The sequence below is a fragment of the Microcaecilia unicolor genome, chromosome 1 (genome assembly GCF_901765095.1).
Source record: "Microcaecilia unicolor chromosome 1, aMicUni1.1, whole genome shotgun sequence".
Lineage (NCBI taxonomy): Eukaryota > Metazoa > Chordata > Amphibia > Gymnophiona > Siphonopidae > Microcaecilia > Microcaecilia unicolor.
Window position 1 is genome coordinate 65,770,578 of NC_044031.1, and position 20,201 is coordinate 65,790,778.

At 49.9% G+C, this 20,201-nt stretch overlaps 1 protein-coding gene across 1 annotated transcript in view; it reads right to left on the reverse strand.

Annotated features, from left to right (window-relative positions):
- Window positions 1-14,040, reverse strand: part of LOC115466788 (elastase-1-like) — an 85,645-nt gene extending 71,605 nt beyond the window's left edge. The window contains exons 1-2 of the mRNA XM_030198345.1: window positions 13,964-14,040; window positions 93-202 (exon numbers count right to left, since the gene is read on the reverse strand). Of these exons, the coding sequence (XP_030054205.1) occupies window positions 93-190 (98 nt within the window). The 5' untranslated portion in view covers window positions 191-202; window positions 13,964-14,040. The remainder of the gene's footprint in view (window positions 1-92; window positions 203-13,963) is intronic.
- Window positions 14,041-20,201: the final 6,161 nt, after the last annotated feature.

Sequence of the window (20,201 nt, forward strand, 5' to 3'; positions counted from 1 at the left end):
ACTGTGCCCTTCTGGCCGAATTCCTCACTAAAAGAGCCCTTTGTGCTAAGCAAGAAACCATATTTAACAAACAATCTTTTCCTGATACTTACAAACCAACACAGTGCGCAGCAGTCAAGACCCAATATCTGCTAATGAGAGTTGCACCACACAAATGGTAAAAAAGGTCAGGATCCTCTTTGTAGGCCATTTGGAGAGACACCTGAATTAGAGGGCACAAAGACTGGCATTTTACAATGAGGATATTTCATAAAACATATTTCACTGATAAATATGAAACATTTGCTTTTCACAATATCCCCTGGATTCTATATATTCACACCCAACTTTGTGCGCACATTAGAGATGCACACGCAAATAAATTAACGAATGAACTCAGAAACATCAATTATTGGGTGCTAACACCAATTATTGATGTTAATTGGCAGTCATAAAAATCTGTGCATGCATTTCGTTGTGCACTGTTCTATAAAGCACGGCTCCTAACTTCAATTGTGCATATTGTTGAGAATTGGGGGGTCCCGAGCCCCCCCAGGAAGGCTAGAGTGACCTTAATCTGACTCCATCTCTAAATAACACTAGTACTGGGGTAATCAGGGAGTTATTGCCTCTAAGGGAGAAGTTAGGTCTAAGGAAAAGATACCAGCCTTATGACAAGTTATACAATGCATTTATACTTACAGCCTTTGATCATTAAGTGAAGCCCACAAATCATCATTTGGAATGAGGAGTTTATTCGCCAAGGTACAAGTCAAATCAGTGATTGACAACAGGCAGGTACAATCAATTAATTATAGGAATATAATAAGCTGCAAACAGGTGTCAATTATTTGCTAATCTTTTATAATTTATTTTACCAATTAGAGGTTTTACAAGGGAAAGCAATTAGGTAATTTGTCAATTCTGCTGGACACATTGGTTTCCCTTGGAGAGAGAGTGGCAACTCTTGTCTCTCTAACTCAAACCAGGAAATACCCGGATTTTTATAGGTGCCCTCAGGATATGGATAATATGACAGTAGATATACCTGATTGGATTTATGCTAATGTCATGGTTGTCACTGATTGGCTCATGCTAATGAGTAGCTTCTATCTTGCTACGCCTTCCCTGCTCACAGGAAAGTCTCCCTCCTCTCTGGGACAGCTAGTTCCCTATTTTCTCCGCACCTGGCATGACTCACTCATTGCTCAACTTGTTTTTCTAACTTACATTAGAGAAAATTCCACTTTGTAACAGATACGGGCTTCCATTTTGTGTTGAAATCCTCCATTTTGTTTCCATATCTATTAACTTTTCCTAATTTAGCTTATTTAGGCCTCAATCTGGGCTACAAACTAGGCCATACTTTTCCAGTAAGCTCCCAGTTATGTCAGCCATCAGATTTCTGACTCAGCCAAGGTCTGTAATGGCCTGAGCTCTATGACTGGGCCCGCCACCATTCCAGTGGGGGGGTCTCTGGCTGTACCATAATTATACAATATCTGAAAAGGACGCATGCATGTTGGGGGCATTCCAAGAAGTTTCACATGGATTTATAGAATTCATTCGAAGTGCGCCTAAGTTGGCGCCAGCATTTACACCCAAAAGTTAGATATGGGATCCACGCTAAATGCTATTCTATAAAGGGCTCACTCCCTTTATAGAATACCACTTAGCGCTCACGTGATTAATTTTTGGCGCCATTTATTTAAGTTTATTTTTCAAGTTTCAAGTTTATTTGTATATACCACCCATGGTCGAGCTTTCTGAGTGGTTTACAATGTAATTATAAAAATCGGATGTAAAATAAAAGAAAAAGTACAATAGTTAAAAATAAAGGTTAAAAGTGAAAGTAAGAAGAAAAAGAGCTAAAATTTGCGATTGAAAGGTTATTTATAGATCTAAAATTACTCCCAAAACTTTAACTGTCGACTGGAGGGTGGCTGTAGATCCAGCAATACTAATGGGGGCTGTCAATTTAGGCTCTCCTTTCCATGTGAAAAGAACTCCTAGTGTCTTGTCTGGATTGAGTTTCAGTTTGTGAGTTATTGAATTCTTTCCTTTTTGCTTATCACTGTATCTACCCAGACAAGAGACGAAGGGCAATCAAGTGCCATAAGCTTGTGAGAACAGATGTGTTTTGAGTTTGGATTTAAATCTTACCAGAGAACCTTCTAAAAGAAGACAGTTCCACTGGATAAGCCAACAATGAATAGTTAAAAGATAAACATCATGACGTGAAGGAACTCGAAGTTCAGAATTTCCCCATCCCCTCTCCCTTCCTCTCCACCTCCATGGCCCAGTGTCTCCTTGTTCCCCCTCTCTTCCACTCCTTTTCATACAATCCTGAATCTCTCCTCGCTACACTTCCTTCTAGTATCTCCCTTCTCTCTCCATCCTCCATTAGTCCACCATCTTCTCTGTTTCTCAATCTCTCTCTCTCTCTCTTTCTCTCCATCCCCTCACACCTGTAGTCCAGCAGCTCCCCACCCCTTCTCCCTTCTCCTCAACATCCATGGTTCAGCATCCCTTTGCCTTCTCTCTCTTCCACTCCTTTCCTCACTGTCCAGTATCTCTCCTGGCTCTCCTCCCTTCCAGTATCTCCTTTTTCTCTATATCCTTCCCCCTCCATAGTCCAGTATATTCCCTCTCACCCTTCCTTTCCTCACAGTCCAGCATGCTCTTGTTCTTTCACTGTCCCATAGTCCAGCATCTCCCCTCTCCATACTCCCTATAGTTCAGAATCTCCTCAACATCTCTTATGTCCCCTCTTTCTCCCTTCACCCCTGCAGTCCCACATCTCTCCTCTTTCCCTTCCTCTTCACCCCTATGGTCTAACATCTTTCTGTCTCTTCTCTCTTCCCTCCAAACCTCCCCCCAAATTGCAGCATCTCTCTTTTTCCTCTTGCCCCCTGGTAGTCCAGCATCTCCCCCTTCTCCTTTCCCACCCATACCCTTGCCACCGACATTGCTACCAACCCTTCTCTAAAACTACGTGAAGGGGAGGGGGCCAGGGGCTGGAGTAGAACACATCTGTTGTTCTGGAGTCTAAAAAAAAGATATGGCCGAACTCTATGCTATTCTGTTTCTCTAAAAATTAAACTTTGCCCACAGACGTATACTCTTAATGAGAATAAGAATCAACCAAAGCTATTGCTGTACAGATGTTCTCAGGGCTACACAGGATAAAGGGACTATATGATCTTGAAAACCCACGTACTCCATTATCATCAGTAACAAACAAGAACACAAATAACAAGCTGTAAAGAATTCCAAATAATAAAACAACTGAAATAAAACAAGATATAGCGTGAATAAATATATTTTTATTTAGTGTATGTATAGTCGTATGCCCTAATCCCTATTAGCTTCTTTGTTTGTTTGTTTTTTGCTTCACTCCCTCATGAATTGTTTTGCATTAATTCTGCTTTGCTAACTAATGCTGTAATACAATGGCAATAACCTTTATATGACATACACCTTATCACCTCTTAAAATACTAATAGTTAATTGAGTTAAAATGCTTTCTTTCATGCCAGAGCTGCACAATCTTCCCCCTCCCCCCTGCTGCTCTAGGTAGATACTTAGTCCACCTAATGGCGATGGTCAGAGACAGGAAGAGCTGAGGCGCAGAAATTGGAGGGTGAGCAGGTAGAGGAGAGGATAAGATCAAGACAGTGGGCAGATTTGTGAGTAGGGGTGGTGGAGCTCAGCTGGAGGTTGAAGGAGGATGTTAGAGCGAGGAACTGAGAAGCGTATGTGTCAGATGGGTTATCAGTGTGTATGTTAAAATCTCCAAGAATGAGGGATGGGGATGAGGGCTCAAGAAAGACAGAGAGCCATGCATCAAAGTCAGTGAAGAAGGAGGGGAGGGACTTGTTGGGGGGGGGGGGCGGTATATGACTGCAACTCTGAGTGGCATCGGGTAGAATAGACGAATAGAGTGAACTTCAAAGGATGAGAAGCAGTGAGACTGCGGTAGAAGGAGAGGTTGAAAACTGCAGGAGGGTGAGAGTAGTAATGGCAGGGCAAGCAGCAGCAGTATAGTTCAGTTAACTGACAATGGTGGTGAGTTAATGAAGCAAAGACAGGATGGCCTAAGAATAGTTTTTAAAAAAGTGACTATGAAAAAGGTCTTTCCAAGGTGATGCGACTACTAATGAATCATCAACTACACATCATTGCAATGAAAATTCCTGAGATCTATTTGCATTCAATGGAAGAAATACATGTAAATAAATGGACCATGGTTGCCCAGGCCTGACGTACAGCCAGGTCTTTTCCCGTGGATTTTCCTAATTCCATCTCTCAGCTTTCTATTATTCCAAATGTCATTCTTTCCTCATTATCATTCCACTTACCTGCATCCCCAAAATTCATCCAATAATTCCCTATTCACTTTTTCTCCTTGCTCCACATCAACCTTTTTCTCAGCCATGCCCATCTCTTCTTCCTAAATCATTCTGCCATTGGTTGATAACAGTAGTTGATCTGTGTGGCAGTAATTCTTCAGCTGTCACATTCATTGAAATGAGTTACCTAATTGCCACATTTAGTAGGGTGTATATGTGAGCTGTCACATCTGGTGGAATATGAGGTCCCCTGTTGCCATATTTAGTAGAATGGTCAGTCCAAGACAGTGCTCCTGTTCTTGGGAGGCAGGGCTGGTGGTTGGGAGGTGGGGATAGTGCTGGGCAGACTTATACGGTCTGTGCCAGAGCCGGTGGTTGGGAGGCGGGGCTGGTGGTTGGGAGGTGGGGATAGTGCTGGGCAGACTTATACGGTCTGTGCCAGAGCCAGTGGTGGGAGGCGGGGCTGGTGGCGGGAGGCAGGGCTGGTGGTTGGGAGGCGGGGATAGTGCTGGGCAGACTTATACGGTCTGTGCCCTGAAGAGCACAGGTACAAATCAAAGTAGGGTATACACAAAAAGCAGCAAAGCGAATGCTACATACCTGTAGAAGGTATTCTCCGAGGACAGCAGGCTGATTGTTCTCACTGATGGGTGACGTCCTCGGCAGCCCCTCCAATCGGAATCTTCCTAGCAAAGTCCTTTGCTAGCTCTCGCGCGCCCGCGCGCACCGCGCATGCGCGGCCGTCTTCCCGCCCGAAACCGGCTCGAGCCGGCCAGTCCAGTATGTAGCAAGACAATACACTTCAAGGGAAGACACAACTCCAAAGGGGAGGCGGGCGGGTTTGTGAGAACAATCAGCCTGATGTCCTCGGAGAATACCTTCTACAGGTATGTAGCATTCGCTTTCTCCGAGGACAAGCAGGCTGCTTGTTCTCACTGATGGGGTATCCCTAGCCCCCAGGCTCACTCAAAACAACAACCATGGTCAATTGGGCCTCGCAACGGCGAGGACATAACTGAGATTGACCTAAAAAATTTACCAACTAACTGAGAGTGCAGCCTGGAACAGAACAAACAGGGCCCTCGGGGGGTGGAGTTGGATCCTAAAGCCCAAACAGGTTCTGAAGAACTGACTGCCCGAACCGACTGTCGCGTCGGGTATCCTGCTGCAGGCAGTAATGAGATGTGAATGTGTGGACAGATGACCACGTCGCAGCTTTGCAAATTTCTTCAATGGAGGCTGACTTCAAGTGGGCTACCGACGCAGCCATGGCTCTGACATTATGAGCCGTGACATGACCCTCAAGAGCCAGCCCCGCCTGGGCGTAAGTGAAGGAAATGCAATCTGCTAGCCAATTGGATATGGTGCGTTTCCCTACAGCCACTCCCCTCCTATTGGGGTCAAAAGAAACAAACAATTGGGCGGACTGTCTGTGGGGCTGTGTCCGCTCCAGGTAGAAGGCCAATGCTCTCTTGCAGTCCAATGTGTGCAGCTGACGTTCAGCAGGGCAGGAATGAGGACGGGGAAAGAATGTTGGCAAGACAATTGACTGGTTCAGATGGAACTCCGACACGACCTTTGGCAAGAACTTAGGGTGAGTGCGGAGGACTACTCTGTTATGATGAAATTTGGTGTAAGGGGCCTGGGCTACCAGGGCCTGAAGCTCACTGACTCTACGAACTGAAGTAACTGCCACCAAGAAAATGACCTTCCAGGTCAAGTACCTCAGATGGCATGAATTCAGTGGCTCAAAAGGAGGTTTCATCAGCTGGGTGAGAACGACATTGAGATCCCATGACACTTTAGGAGGCTTGACGGGGGGCTTTGACAAAAGCAAACCTCTCATGAAGCGAACAACTAAAGGCTGTCCTGAGATCGGCTTACCTTCCACATGGTAATGGTATGCACTGATTGCGCTAAGGTGAACTCTTACAGAGTTGGTCTTGAGACCAGACTCAGACAAGTGCAGAAGGTATTCAAGCAGGGTCTGTGTAGGACAAGAGCGAGGAGCTAGGGCCTTGCTGTCACACCAGACGGCAAACCTCCTCCACAGAAAGAAGTAACTCCTCTTAGTGGAATCTTTCCTGGAAGCAAGCAAGACGCGGGAGACACCCTCTGACAGACCCAAAGAGGCAAAGTCTACGCTCTCAACATCCAGGCCGTGAGAGCCAGGGACCGGAGGCTGGGATGCAGAAGAGCCCCTTCGTCCTGCGTGATGAGGGTCGGAAAACACTCCAATCTCCACGGTTCTTCGGAGGATAACTCCAGAAGAAGAGGGAACCAGATTTGACGCGGCCAAAAAGGAGCAATCAGAATCATGGTGCCTCGGTCTTGCTTGAGTTTCAACAAAGTCTTCCCCACCAGAGGAATGGGAGGATAAGCATACAGCAGGCCCTCCCCCCAATCCAGGAGGAAGGCATCCGATGCCAGTCTGCCGTGGGCCTGAAGCCTGGAACAGAACTGAGGGACTTTGTGGTTCACTCGAGATGCGAAGAGATCCACCAAGGGGGTGCCCCACGCTTGGAAGATCTGGCGCACCACTCTGGAGTTGAGCGACCACTCGTGAGGTTGCATAATCCTGCTCAGTCTGTCGGCCAGACTGTTGTTTACGCCTGCCAGATATGTGGCTTGGAGCACCATGCCGAGACGGCGAGCCCAGAGCCACATGCTGACGGCTTCCTGACACAGGGGGCGGGATCCGGTGCCCCCCTGCTTGTTGACATAGTACATGGCAACCTGGTTGTCTGTCTGAATTTGGATAATTTGATGGGACAGCCGATCTCTGAAAGCCTTCAGAGCGTTCCAGATCGCTCGTAACTCCAGGAGGTTGATCTGTAGACCGCGTTCCTGGAGGGACCAGCTTCCTTGGGTGTGAAGCCCATCGACATGAGCTCCCCATCCCAGGAGAGACGCATCCGTTGTCAGCACTTTTTGTGGCTGAGGAATTTGGAAAGGACGTCCCAGAGTCAAATTGGACCAGATTGTCCACCAATAGAGGGATTCGAGAAAACTCGTGGACAGGTGGATCACGTCTTCTAGACCCCCAGCAGCCTGATACCACTGGGAGGCTAGGGTCCACTGAGCAGATCTCATGTGAAGACGGGCCATGGGAGTCACATGAACTGTGGAGGCCATGTGGCCCAGCAATCTCAACATCTGCCGAGCTGTGATCTGCTGGGACGTTCGCACCCGCGAGACGAGGGACAACAAGTTGTTGGCCCTCGCCTCTGGGAGATAGGCGCGAGCCATCCGAGAATCCAGCAGAGCTCCTATGAATTCGAGTTTCTGCACTGGGAGAAGATGGGACTTTGGATAATTTATCACAAACCCCAGTAGCTCCAGGAGGCGAATAGTCATCTGCATGGACTGCAGGGCTCCTGCCTCGGATGTGTTCTTCACCAGCCAATCGTCGAGATATGGGAACACATGCACCCCCAGCCTGCGAAGTGCCGCTGCTACTACAGCTAGGCACTTTGTGTACACCCTGGGCGCAGAGGCGAGCCCAAAGGGTAGCACACAGTACTGGAAGTGGCGTGTGCCCAACTGAAATCGCAGATACTGTCTGTGAGCTGGCAGTATCGGGATGTGTGTGTAGGCATCCTTCAAGTCCAGAGAGCATAGCCAATCGTTTTGCTGAATCATGGGGAGAAGGGTGCCCAGGGAAAGCATCCTGAACTTTTCTTTTACGAGATATTTGTTCAGGGCCCTTAGGTCTAGGATGGGACGCATCCCCCCTGTTTTCTTTTCCACAAGGAAGTACCTGGAATAGAATCCCAGCCCTTCTTGCCCGGATGGCACGGGCTCGACCGCATTGGCGCTGAGAAGGGCGGAGAGTTCCTCTGCAAGTACCTGCTTGTGCTGGAAGCTGTAAGACTGAGCTCCCGGCGGACAATTTGGAGGTTTGGAGGTCAAATTGAGGGTGTATCCTTGCCGGACTATTTGCAGAACCCACTGATCGGAGGTTATGAGAGGCCACCTTTGGTAAAAAGCTTTCAACCTCCCTCCGACTGGCAGGTCGCCCGGCACTGACACTTGGATGTCGGCTATGCTCTGCTGGAGCCAGTCAAAAGCTCGCCCCTTGCTTTTGCTGGGGAGCCGCGGGGCCTTGCTGAGTCGCACGCTGCTGACGAGAGCGAGCGCACTGGGGCTTAGCCTGGGCCGCAGGCTGTCGGGAAGGAGGATTGTACCTACGCTTACCAGAAGTATAGGGAACAGTCTTCCTTCCCCCGAAAAATCGTCTACCTGTAGAGGTAGAAGCTGAAGGCTGCCGGCGGGAGAACTTGTCGAATGCGGTGTCCCGCTGGTGGAGAGACTCTACCACCTGTTCGACTTTCTCTCCAAAAATATTGTCCGCACGGCAAGGCGAGTCCGCAATCCGCTGCTGGAGTCTATTCTCCAGGTCGGCGGCACGCAGCCATGAGAGCCTGCGCATCACCACACCTTGAGAAGCGGCCCTGGACGCAACATCAAAAGTGTCATACACTCCTCTGGCCAGGAATTTTCTGCACGCCTTCAGCTGCCTGACCACCTCCTGAAAAGGCTTGGCTTGCTCGGGGGGAAGAGCATCAACCAAGCCCGCCAACTGCCGCACATTATTCCGCATGTGTATGCTCGTGTAGAGCTGGTAAGACTGAATCTTGGCCACGAGCATAGAGGAATGGTAGGCCTTCCTCCCAAAGGAGTCTAAGGTTCTAGAATCTTTGCCCGGGGGCGCCGAAGCATGCTCCCTAGAACTCTTAGCCTTCTTTAGGGCCAGATCCACAACTCCAGAGTCGTGAGGCAACTGGGTGCGCATCAGCTCTGGGTCCCCATTGATCCGGTACTGGGACTCGATCTTCTTGGGGATGTGGGGATTACTTAGTGGCTTGGTCCAGTTCGCAAGCAATGTCTTTTTCAGGACATGGTGCAAGGGAACAGTGGACGCTTCCTTAGGTGGAGAAGGATAGTCCAGGAGCTCAAACATTTCAGCCCTGGGCTCGTCCTCCACAACCACCGGGAAGGGGATGGCCGTAGACATCTCCCGGACAAAGGAAGCAAAAGACAGACTCTCGGGAGGAGAAAGCTGTCTTTCAGGAGAGGGAGTGGGATCAGAAGGAAGACCCTCAGACTCCTCGTCAGAGAAATATCTGGGGTCTTCTTCTTCTTCCCACGAGGCCTCACCCTCGGTGTCAGACACAAGTTCACGGACCTGCGTCTGCAACCGCGCCCGGCTCGACTCTGTGGAGCCACGTCCACGATGGGGGCGTCGAGAGGTAGACTCCCTCGCCCGCATCGGCGAAGCTCCCTCCGCCGACGTAGTCGGGGAGCCCTCCTGGGAGGTGGCCGCAGTCGGCACCGCACGCGGTACCGACGTCGGGGACCTCACCCCGGGCGATGGGCCAGCCGGCGCCACGCTCGACGGTACCGGAGGCGCAAGCACCGCCGGTACCGGAGGGGTAGGGCGCAACAGCTCTCCCAGAATCTCTGGGAGAACGGCCCGGAGGCTCTCGTTCAGAGCGGCTGCAGAGAAAGGCATGGAGGTCGATGCAGGCGTCGACGTCAGAACCTGTTCCGGGCGTGGAGGCTGTTCCGGGCTGTCCAGAGTGGAGCGCATCGACACCTCCTGAACAGAGGGTGAGCGGTCCTCTCGGTGCCGATGCCTGCTGGGTGCCGACTCCCTCGGCGACCCAGAGCTCTCGGTGCCGACACGGGGAGGGGACCGGTGTCGATGCTTCTTCGACTTCTTCCGAAGCATGTCACCGGAGCTCCCCGGCACCGACGAGGAGGACGTAGAATCCATCCGTCGCTTCCTCGGGGCCGAGACCGAAGAGGGTCGATCTCGGGGGGGCTGTACCGCAGGAGCCCTCAGGGTAGGAGGAGACCCACCCGAGGGCTCACCGCCACCAGCAGGGGAATGGACAGCCCTCACCTGCACTCCACTCGATGCACCACCGTCCGACGACATCAGGAGACGAGGTCCCGGTACCACCGACGTCGATGCAGCTATCCGATGTCTCGGCGCCGATGCAGAGGGCCGATGCCTCGATGCACTCGATGCACTGGCAGCCAAGGGTGAAGGTCTGGACGCTGATGACGTCGATGCACACGATGACCCCGGTGCCGATGCCGACGAAGAGCCCGAGAACAAAACGTTCCACTGGGCTAATCTCGCTACTTGAGTCCGCCTTTGTAACAGGGAACACAGACTACAGTTCTGGGGACGGTGCTCGGCCCCCAGACACTGAAGACACGAAGAGTGCCTATCAGTGAGCGAGATTACCCGGGCGCACTGGGTGCACTTCTTGAAGCCGCTGGAAGGCTTCGATGTCATGGGCGGAAAAATCACGCCGGCGAAGTCAAAATCCGAAATGACGAATTTGGAGCACCAAAACTTTAAGGGAGAAAAAATCTCGACCGAGGCCGAAAGAAGGCCTACCCCGACGACGAAAGAAAACTTACCGGGGCAAAGACTGGAAATACGGGAAGGGAAAACGAAACCCAAGGGGGCTTTCGGAGCACTTCCCGACAAATTCACAGAACTTTTCCGAAGAAAAACACGTCAATATAAAACGGACGCGCGAGGTCGACTCTCCGGGGCTCGACATGACAAAAAACACAGCCGTACCGAGTGCAGACGAAAGAAGACTGGCCGGCTCGAGCCGGTTTCGGGCGGGAAGACGGCCGCGCATGCGCGGTGCGCGCGGGCGCGCGAGAGCTAGCAAAGGACTTTGCTAGGAAGATTCCGATTGGAGGGGCTGCCGAGGACGTCACCCATCAGTGAGAACAAGCAGCCTGCTTGTCCTCGGAGAAATATGAGTTATCTTGTTGGGCAGACTGGATGGACCGTGCAGGTCTTTTTCTGCCGTCATCTACTATGTTACTATGTAGTAGTCATCCCATGCAATTTTTCTGTTTATCTGTTGGCCATCAGTTGTCTAGCTTATCTTTTCCTCTGGGCCACATTCACTACTGCCATATTTATCCCAGACAGTCTGTGGCATGAACCAAGATCTGAGGGAAAATGAGGCTCAAACTATCGGAAAGAGATCACACAGCTCTGAAGAACTGATTTCAGTGGCAAAACAAATTGGTCTAGAGTTGGCCTTTTATTTTTTTGGAGGCTTTTGCTCCCTAACTTTCGTTATAAAAGTAGCCATAACTTTGCTTTGTAGTGAGCCAGTCTAGGGGATGGTTAGGAGATTTGTGGATGGCTGACCAATAGAGCAGAATGATTCTTGATATCATTGTTTTATGATTTAATATTGTTTTCTATTTATATCAAATAGAGATGAAACTTGAAACTGCACGGGGAATGACTAGGAGGGAGAGAAAAGAAAGAAAGAAAGATAGACTAGGGAGAAGCTGGGGCAGAGAAAGGGGTTAGAGGAATGATGGAGAGAGACTTAAGGACTGGCTGAGGAGGTGACTTCAGATAGGAGAAATGGGTATTGAGCTGAAGTGGGATAGATGGGGGAAGGGTGAGAAAGTAGAAAGGAGAACTTGAAGGATAAGAGGTTAACTGAGGGAAAAAGTGAAGCACTTGGTAGTGAGAGAGAAACTAAAGGAAGAGAGAGAACACTGAGAAGCTGCATGTATAAAAGCAGTGTGTAGCTTTTTTTGTTTCCAAACTTTTTTTTTTTATTGCCGCCAGGTCCTCGGTAGCAGGCAGGGAGGGAAGCATGGGAGAGCGAGGTGAAGGAGAGAGTGAAGGGCTGCCTGCATGCATGCTTGGCAAGCGGGAAGCAGCGGGCTCTAGAGATGCTGCAGCTTTCCTCAGCCAACCGGCAGCTGCTATCTCAGCAGTAATGGGAAAGAAACAGCAGTACCGGCAGCTCCTGACCACATGTAAAAATGTCATAATTAAGGGAGGCGGTCCTTTATATGCATCGCTAGGAAAACGGCTGTGCATCACTCGGAATGCACATTTGAATAGTAATGAACTCATTATAATAACTTTGCATACAATTTTTATTAGCTGCTACCACAACAGGAAAAGAACTTGCAGAACCCTTTTGTGCATGTCTCGCTGAACTCTGTGCTCGCTAAACTGGCTAGAACCAGTTTAAAAACCACATTGCTGGCTCGTTAAGTTTTGTGCATCTGGGCCTCAGAGACTGGAGGCTGACAAGGGGGTAAGTGGGTGAAGGGAGCTGAGGCTTGGAGAGGGGTCTGATGCAGAGGCTTGGCACTGACAGAGGGACAGGTGGGAGAAAGGATAGGGGTCTGATGCAGGGGCCAAATACTCACAGGGGGCAGGGTTTAGCTATGGAAAGACTGCCATGTGTTGGGCTCATTCCCATAGGCGGGGGGCCTCCCCCACTTGGGGGTGGGGGTTCTGAGGAAAGATTGGACTGCTGGGGGGGGGGATGTATAGGGTTACCATATGTCCGGATTTACCCGGACATGTCCTCTTTTTGAGGGCATGTCCAAGCAACCGGGCAGGTTTTGCCAATCTGCCCGTTTGTCCAGAAATCCAGACAAACGGGCAGATTGCTAGCCTCCCCTTACTTACTAGTGCCCTGGTGGTCTAGTGACCTCTTCTGCCTTCGGGGCAGGAAAGAGCCCCCTCTTTCCTGCCCTGAGCGCTGCCCTGCATGCATCCTTCCTGTTGGTGATCCTCGGCGCAGATTCAAAATGGCCGCCGAGAGTTGAAGTGACCTCGTGAGACTTCAACTCTCAGCAGCCATTTTGAATCGGTGATGAGATCACCAACAGGAAGGATGCATGCAGGGCAGGAAAGAGGGGGCTCTTTCCTGCCCCGAAGAGGTCACTAGACCACCAGGGCAGTAGTAAGGTAAGGGGAGGGGGGTGACGGGGAGGGGGACAATGGGGTATGTGGGTATGTGACAGAGGGGAGGGGAAACCGTGACAGGGGCGGAGTGAGGGTGTGACAAGGGGGAGCGAGGGTGTAAAAGGGGGCGGGGTGGGTGTGAAAGGGGGTGGGGCAGGGGTGTGGTGGGGGGGCGAGCATGTGTCCTCCTTTTTGGGGGGGAAAATGGTAACCCTATGGATGTATATGCTGCAAAGAGAGGCCTTGGGGATAGGTTATGCTGCCAGAAGCTGGGTTTATGTTGCAGGGAGGGAAGGGAGATTGTTGCTGCTAGGGGAGGGGTTCATTTTGGTAAGGTAGCAAAGGTGGTGAATTGTTGCTGCTGGGGTAGGTTGTTTTGCTGAGGGAGGTTGGAAGAAACTGGCATCTAAGTTGGGGGCTTGATTGGGGTTGTTCTGACATTGTGGGACCCCAGATATTGGGATTTGCAGCTTCCCCTATAACAAGGGGTGCCTCATAGCAGATGTAAATTCCAGTATTCCCTACTGTATGTGAAATAAGGAAAGCATGTCTCATAGTCCCACCCAGAACACTCCCTTTCCCCACCCCACACTCTCTTGCCATCTTTACCAAGTTTCTCCATGTGTGGTGGCCCTGTTTTGAAATGGCATTTAAATGTCTGGGCCTTTCCACTTGTCTAATAGTCATTTACATTTGGGAATGCTTGTAAAATAACCACCTATGCTAAAGCAGTTAATAATCAAATCAAAGTTTTTTTCTTTAGTCAACCAAGCAAATTTGATTTGCACCAATTATTCAGTTATTGTACTTTCACAAACTTTTCTTCCAAAAATTGATATTCAAATATTATGGCATTTTTTACCTGCCATTTCCAGCTGTTTCTTATGGCTTCCTGCCCACCAATTATTCTTTCTGTTCTTAGGTCATTGTGAACAGCATAATTCAGGAAGCTACCAGAAATGGCCCCTGCTCACACACAAAAAGAAATTGGTTAACTGTCCTGTGTTATGATTGAGATTGCAATTAACAAAGATTATGGGCAAAATGTTTCTCAATAAAAAATAATATACAGTAGTCAATGAGCAACATGAGGTAAATATATAGCCAAGAACATTCTTGTTTGTACAATTATTGTAATGGTAATACTGTAGGTCTGTAATTTCAGAGGATATTCAGCTGGCTGAAACTGATGGTTCTGGGTTGGAAAGGGAGTTGACATATTGTCAAGGTGAAAATAGGTAGATCACGTCATGTAATGCAGACTTTTATGTTAGATATGTGGGTTTTATTTAGGATTTAAATGGTAATTTTACTGTACTGTGTATATACTGATTTTTATTAATATTGTAAAGGTATTTTATTGAAATCTTTATTTATTTAGATTTTGCTCACACCTTTTTCAGTAGTAGCTCAAGGTGAGTTACATTCAGGTACATTGGATATTTCTCTGTCCCAGGAGGGCTCACAATCTAAGTTTGTACCTGAGGCAATGGAGAGTTAAGTGACTTGCCCAAGATCACAAGGAGCAGCAGTGGAATTTGAACTGGCCACCTCTGGATTGCAAGACCGGTGCTCTAATCACTAGGCCACTCCTCCACTCCTTATCATTTTTCTCTTTTGAACTGTACATCCCTCAGATCCCGGCAGGGTATGTGCTCTTGACAACATTCATTGGTATCTCAGCGCACAGACTCTGATTTAGGCCTCACTAAAAGTTCAATACCACGATTAGGAGTGTAATGCATTACCATTACTTAAATCAAGAAAATGATCTCCACATGCCAAATGGATCGTTGTGCTCCTTGTGTTACACTGTCACTCTCATTTAGTACACATTGAGTAGCCTAAGAGCAGTGGCGTACCAAGGGTGGGGTGGTGGGGGCGGTTCGCCCCGGGTGTCAGCAGGTGGGGGGTGCTCCGCTGGCACCGCAGTCCCCACCTGCCAACCAGCTCCGTCGACAGATGACCCTCTTCTCCTGTCACCCGGCACCCAGCCTTAAAAAAAAAAATCAGTGAAGTACCTCGCGTCTGCTCTGCTGTAAAAGAAGCGAATCGCCTCATCACATCGGCCCTTCCCTCACTGTGTCCTGCCCTCACAGAAATAGGAAGTTACATCAGAGGGCGGGACACAGTGAGGGAAGGGCTGATGCGACGAGGCGATTTGCTTCTTTTACAGCAGAGCAGACACGAGGCGCTTCACTAATTTTTTTTTAAGGCTGGGTGCTGGGTGGCAGGAGAAGAGGGTCGTCTGTTGACGGAGCTGGTGGGCAGGTGGGGACTGATTCGGGAAGGGGGGGCTCAGATGGGAGAAGGAGACTGGGACTAGGACTGGGACTTGGTGGTGGGGCTCAGATGGGAGAAGTGGACTGGGTCTGGGGGGGGCTCAGATGGGAGAAGGGGACTGGGATGGTCTGGGGGGGCTCAGATGAGATAAGGGGACTGGGTCTGGGAGGGGGAGCTCAGATGGGAGAAGGGGCCTGGAGCTGGAACTAGGGTCTGAGAAGGGGGCAGGAGGGAGAATGGGGCCATGCCTGGGGCAGGTGGGAGAATGGGTCTGGGGCTGAAAAGGGGGCCCTAATGTAAGGCATGTGGATGAAGGGGACTGGAAGTGGGGGCTGAAAAGGAGGGTAGGTAGGATAAGGGGGCTAGTACTGGAACTGGGGGCTGAAAAGGGGCAGGGGCTGAAACTGTGGGGATTGGGGGCTGAAAAGGGGACAGGGAGAAGTGGCTGGGGCCAGGGCCGGTCTTAAGGCGAGGCGGCCGCATAGGGCCTCGCGCTCAGGGGGGCCCCGCGCAGCGCGCCTCAGGTCGCCCCGACCGCCCGAGCACCACTCTCCCTCCCTCCCAAGTTCAACAACGCGCGACGTGGTGGGGGCGCTCCGCCCCAGATGTCAGTGGGTGGGGGGGTGCTCCGAGTCCGCTCCCGGCGCTGCTCGTCCTGTCCTGCCTTTAAAACCCAATTTGAAGCGCTGGAGTAATAGGCAGCAGCGCCTCGCGTCTGCCCTTCTACTAAAAATCTCTTCGACGACGTCATTGGGCCTTCCCACATTGAGTCCCGCCCTCCTCTGAGGTAACTTCCAATTACCGCGAGGGCGGGCGGGACTCAATGTGGGAAGGCCCAATGACATCGTCGAAGAGATTTTTAGTAGAAGGGCAGACGCGAGGCACTGCTGCCTGTTACTCCAGCGCTTCAAATTGGGGTTTTTTTTAAAGGCAGTGAGGGTGGTGGGCCTGGGCGGCAGGAGAATGGAGCTGGTAGGTGGGGAGGGACTCAGATGGGAGAAGGGTGTGGGGCTCTCAGGTGGGGGAAGGGTGGGGTGGGGAGGGAGGTTCTTAAATGGAAAGGAGACTGAGGTGGGAGGGGTTCATGGATGGGAGAAGCAGAAGGGGGTGGGGAGGGGGTTCTTGGATAGTTGAAGGGGACGGGTGGGGAGGGGACTGGGGTTCTTGGATGGGAGAGACTGGGGAGGGGGTTCTCGGATGGGAGAAGGGGACGGGTGGGGAGAGGACTGGGGTTCTTGAATGGGAGAAGGGGACAGAGGTGGGGAGGGGGTTCAAGGATGGGAGAAGGGGATGGGGAGGGGGTTCTTGGATGCTTGAAGGGGACGGGTGGGGAGGGGACTGGGGTTTTTGGATGGGAGAGACTGGGGAGGGGGTTCTCGGATGGGAGAAGGGGACGGGTGAGGAGAGGACTGGGGTTCTTGAATGGGAGAAGGGGACTGAGGTGGGGAGGGGGTTCAAGGATGGGAGAAGGGGATGGGGAGGGGGTTCTTGGATGCTTGAAGGGGACGGGTGGGGAGAGACTGGGCAGGGGGTTCTCAGATGGGAGAAGGGGACGGGTGGGGAGGAGACTGGGGTTCTTGGATGGGAGAAGGGGACTGAGGTGGAGAGGGGGTTCTTGGATGGTTGAAGGGGACGGGTGCGGAGGGAACTGGGGTTCTTGGATGGGAGAAGGGGACTGGGTCTGAGAAGGGGCAATATGGGAAAATGGGGGCCATGCCTGGGGCTGGTGGGAAAATGGGGTATGCGTGGGTCAGGTGGGATAATGGTTCTGAAAAGGGGGGGCCCTAATACAAGGCATGTGGATGAAGGGGGCTGGAACTGGGGGTTGAAAAGGAGGTTAGGTGGGATAAGAGGCTGGAGACTGAAAAGGGGCAGGGGCTGAAACGGGGGACTGGGGGCTGAAAAGGGGACAGGGAGAAGTGGCTGGGGGGCTGAAGCTCGGGACTGGTGGGAGAAAAGGGCTGGGGCTGAAATGGGGGACTGGTGGGATAGTGGGGCTGGAACTGGGGGCTGAAAAAAAGGGGCGGAGAGGGGCAGATCCTGGATGGGGGAGCAAGAGGGAGGGCAAACCCTGGATGGATGGGAGAGGGAGGGCAAATGGTGGATTGAAGGAGCAGAGAGAAAGGGCAGACAGTGGATGGAAGGGATAGAAAGGGCAGACAGTGAATGGATGGGGGAGAGAGAGAGGGCAGACAGGGGCAGATGGTGGATGGAAGGAGCAGAGATACAGGGCAGATGTGGATGGAAGGAGCAGGATGAGAGGGCAGACATTGGATGGAGGGGATAGCAGAGAGGGCAGACACTGGATGGCAGAGAGAGACCGAAGACAGATGCTGGATGGAAGGAAGACAGTGAAAAGATGAGGAAAGCAGAAACCAGAGACAACAAACTGTAAATAAAATATATATTTAAATTTTTTTGCTTTAGGATAAAGTAGTATTGTAGATATGTTAATAAATGTTTATAATAGAACATGCAAACAAGGTAATCTTTTTATTGGACTAATTTTAATACATTTTGGCTAACTTTCGGAGAACAAAACCCCCTTCCTCAGGTCAGGATAGGATACTGTAACAGTACTATACTGTATTGACCTGAGGAAGGATGTTTTGGCCTCTGAAAGTTAAATATATTAGTTCAATAAAATGGTATTTTATTTTCTATATTTGTTTTATTTCTATTTGTTAATTTGTAAAGTGGTGATTGGTACTTGTTAGGTTTTTTTTTTCAAATTTACATCTGCTGTCTTTATATTTTGCACAGTACTAGGGGACAGTTTCTGTTTCTGTGGTGTTGCATTGTATGCAGAGTCTGGCATTGGGGGTTCAGTTTAATTTTTGTCTAAATAGAAAGTTTATGATTACTTATTCTATAGTGGATTAGGGTGTATCTGTGTTTGTGAAAAAGACATGGCTTTCAGTTGGCATTGACTGCAAGATCGACAAGCCCTGGAGCTGGGGGCCTTGGAGCTCGGAGGGAGGGGTGGCTGGCCCTGGAGCTAGGGTGGGGGCGGAGTTAGGGTGGGGGCGGGGCTAGGGTGGGGCCCCATCAAATTGGTCTGCATAGGGCCCCGCACTTGCTAAGACCGGCCCTGGCTGGGGCTGATGCTCGGGACTGGTGGGAGAAAAAGGCTGGGGTTGAGACTGGGGGGCTGAAAAGGGGATAGGGAGAAGAGGCTGGGGGCTGAAGCTCGGGACTGGTGCGAGAAAAGGGCTGGGGCTGAAACTGGGGACTGGTGGGATAGTGAGGCTGAAACTGGGGGCTGAAAAGAGGGGGCAGACCCTGGATGGAAGGGGAGAAAGAGGGAGGGCAAACCCTGGATGGATGAGAGAGAGAGGGCAAATGATGAATTGAAGGGGCAGAGAGAAAGGGCAGACAGTGGATGGAAGGGGGAGAGAGAGAGGGCAGATGGTGGATGGAAGGGGCAGAGATAGAGGGCAGATTTGGATGGAAGGGGGAGAGAGAGAGGGCAGATGGTGGATGCAAGGGGCAGAGATAGAGGGCAGATTTGGATGGAAGGGAGAGAGAGAGCAGACAGTGGATGGAAGGGGCAGGGAGAGAGGGCAGACATTGGATGGAGGGGACGGCAGAGAAAGGGAGCAAAGACAGATGATGGGTGGAAGGAAGACGGTGAAAAGAAGATTAGGAAAGCAGAAACCAGAGACAACAAACTGCAAATAAAATATATATTTTTATTTTTTTGCTTTAGGATAAAGTAGTATTATAGATGTGTTAATAAATGTTTATAAATAGAACATATAAATAAGGTAATCTTTTTATTGGACTAATTTTAATACATTTTGACTAACTTTCTGAGAACAAAACCTCCTTCCTCAGGTCAATACAGTATAGTGCTCTTACAGTATCCTATCCTGACCTGAGGAAAGCTAACCTGGCCTCTGAAAGCTAAATGTATTAGTCCAATAAAATGGTATTATTTTATTTTCTGTATTTGTTTTATTTCTATTTGTTAATTTGTAAAGTGGTGATTGGTATTTGTTAGTTTTTTCAAATTTACATCTGCTGTCTTTATATTTTGCACAGTACTAAGGGACATTTTCTGTTTCTGTGGTGTTGCATTGTATGCAGAGTCTGGCATCTTGGGGGTTCAGTTTATTTTTTGTCTAAATAGAAAGTTTATGATTACTTATTCTATAGTGGATTAGGTGTATCTGTGTTTGTGAAAAAGACATGGCTTTCAGTTGGCATTGACTTTGCAGGATCGACGATCTGTACTATTCTGGCTGGTTTCGTTTTACAATAGGTGAATTGATGTTCTAGTGCTCACTGTAGTGTTTAAGATGCTTTCCTTTTCCTTGTGTGACTTGTAGAAATTACTGCTTATGGTATGGTAGAATTGCTCTATAGGTCCTGAGTGTTTTGTATTCTTGGTATGCCTAGTGCTGGATTTTGGAGGGGGGTGTTAAAAAATGACCAGCCCCAGGTGTCAACTACTCTAGGTACGCCACTGCTCCCACCCCACCCCACCCCCAGGCCTACCCTGCATATCATATCCCCGGTGGTCTAGGGGGTCCAACAGGCAGGAGCAGTGTCCACTGGCTAGCATTTCATATCTCCTTCCTTCCCAACCCCTCCCCCACACCCCTCCCCACTTCCTGGCCACTGCTAATACTGCTCTATCTGCTCCCATGTTGGCTCAAAGCTTAAACAAGACTAAGCACTGCATAGGCCCTGTAAACCTTTTTGTTTAATAGAAATCATGACAACTCTATGTTCTTTATTTGCAGACATTCTTGGTTTCCTGGAATGGCTATCTGGACATATTTTTCTAAAAATGGTCAAATCGACCTTTTGTG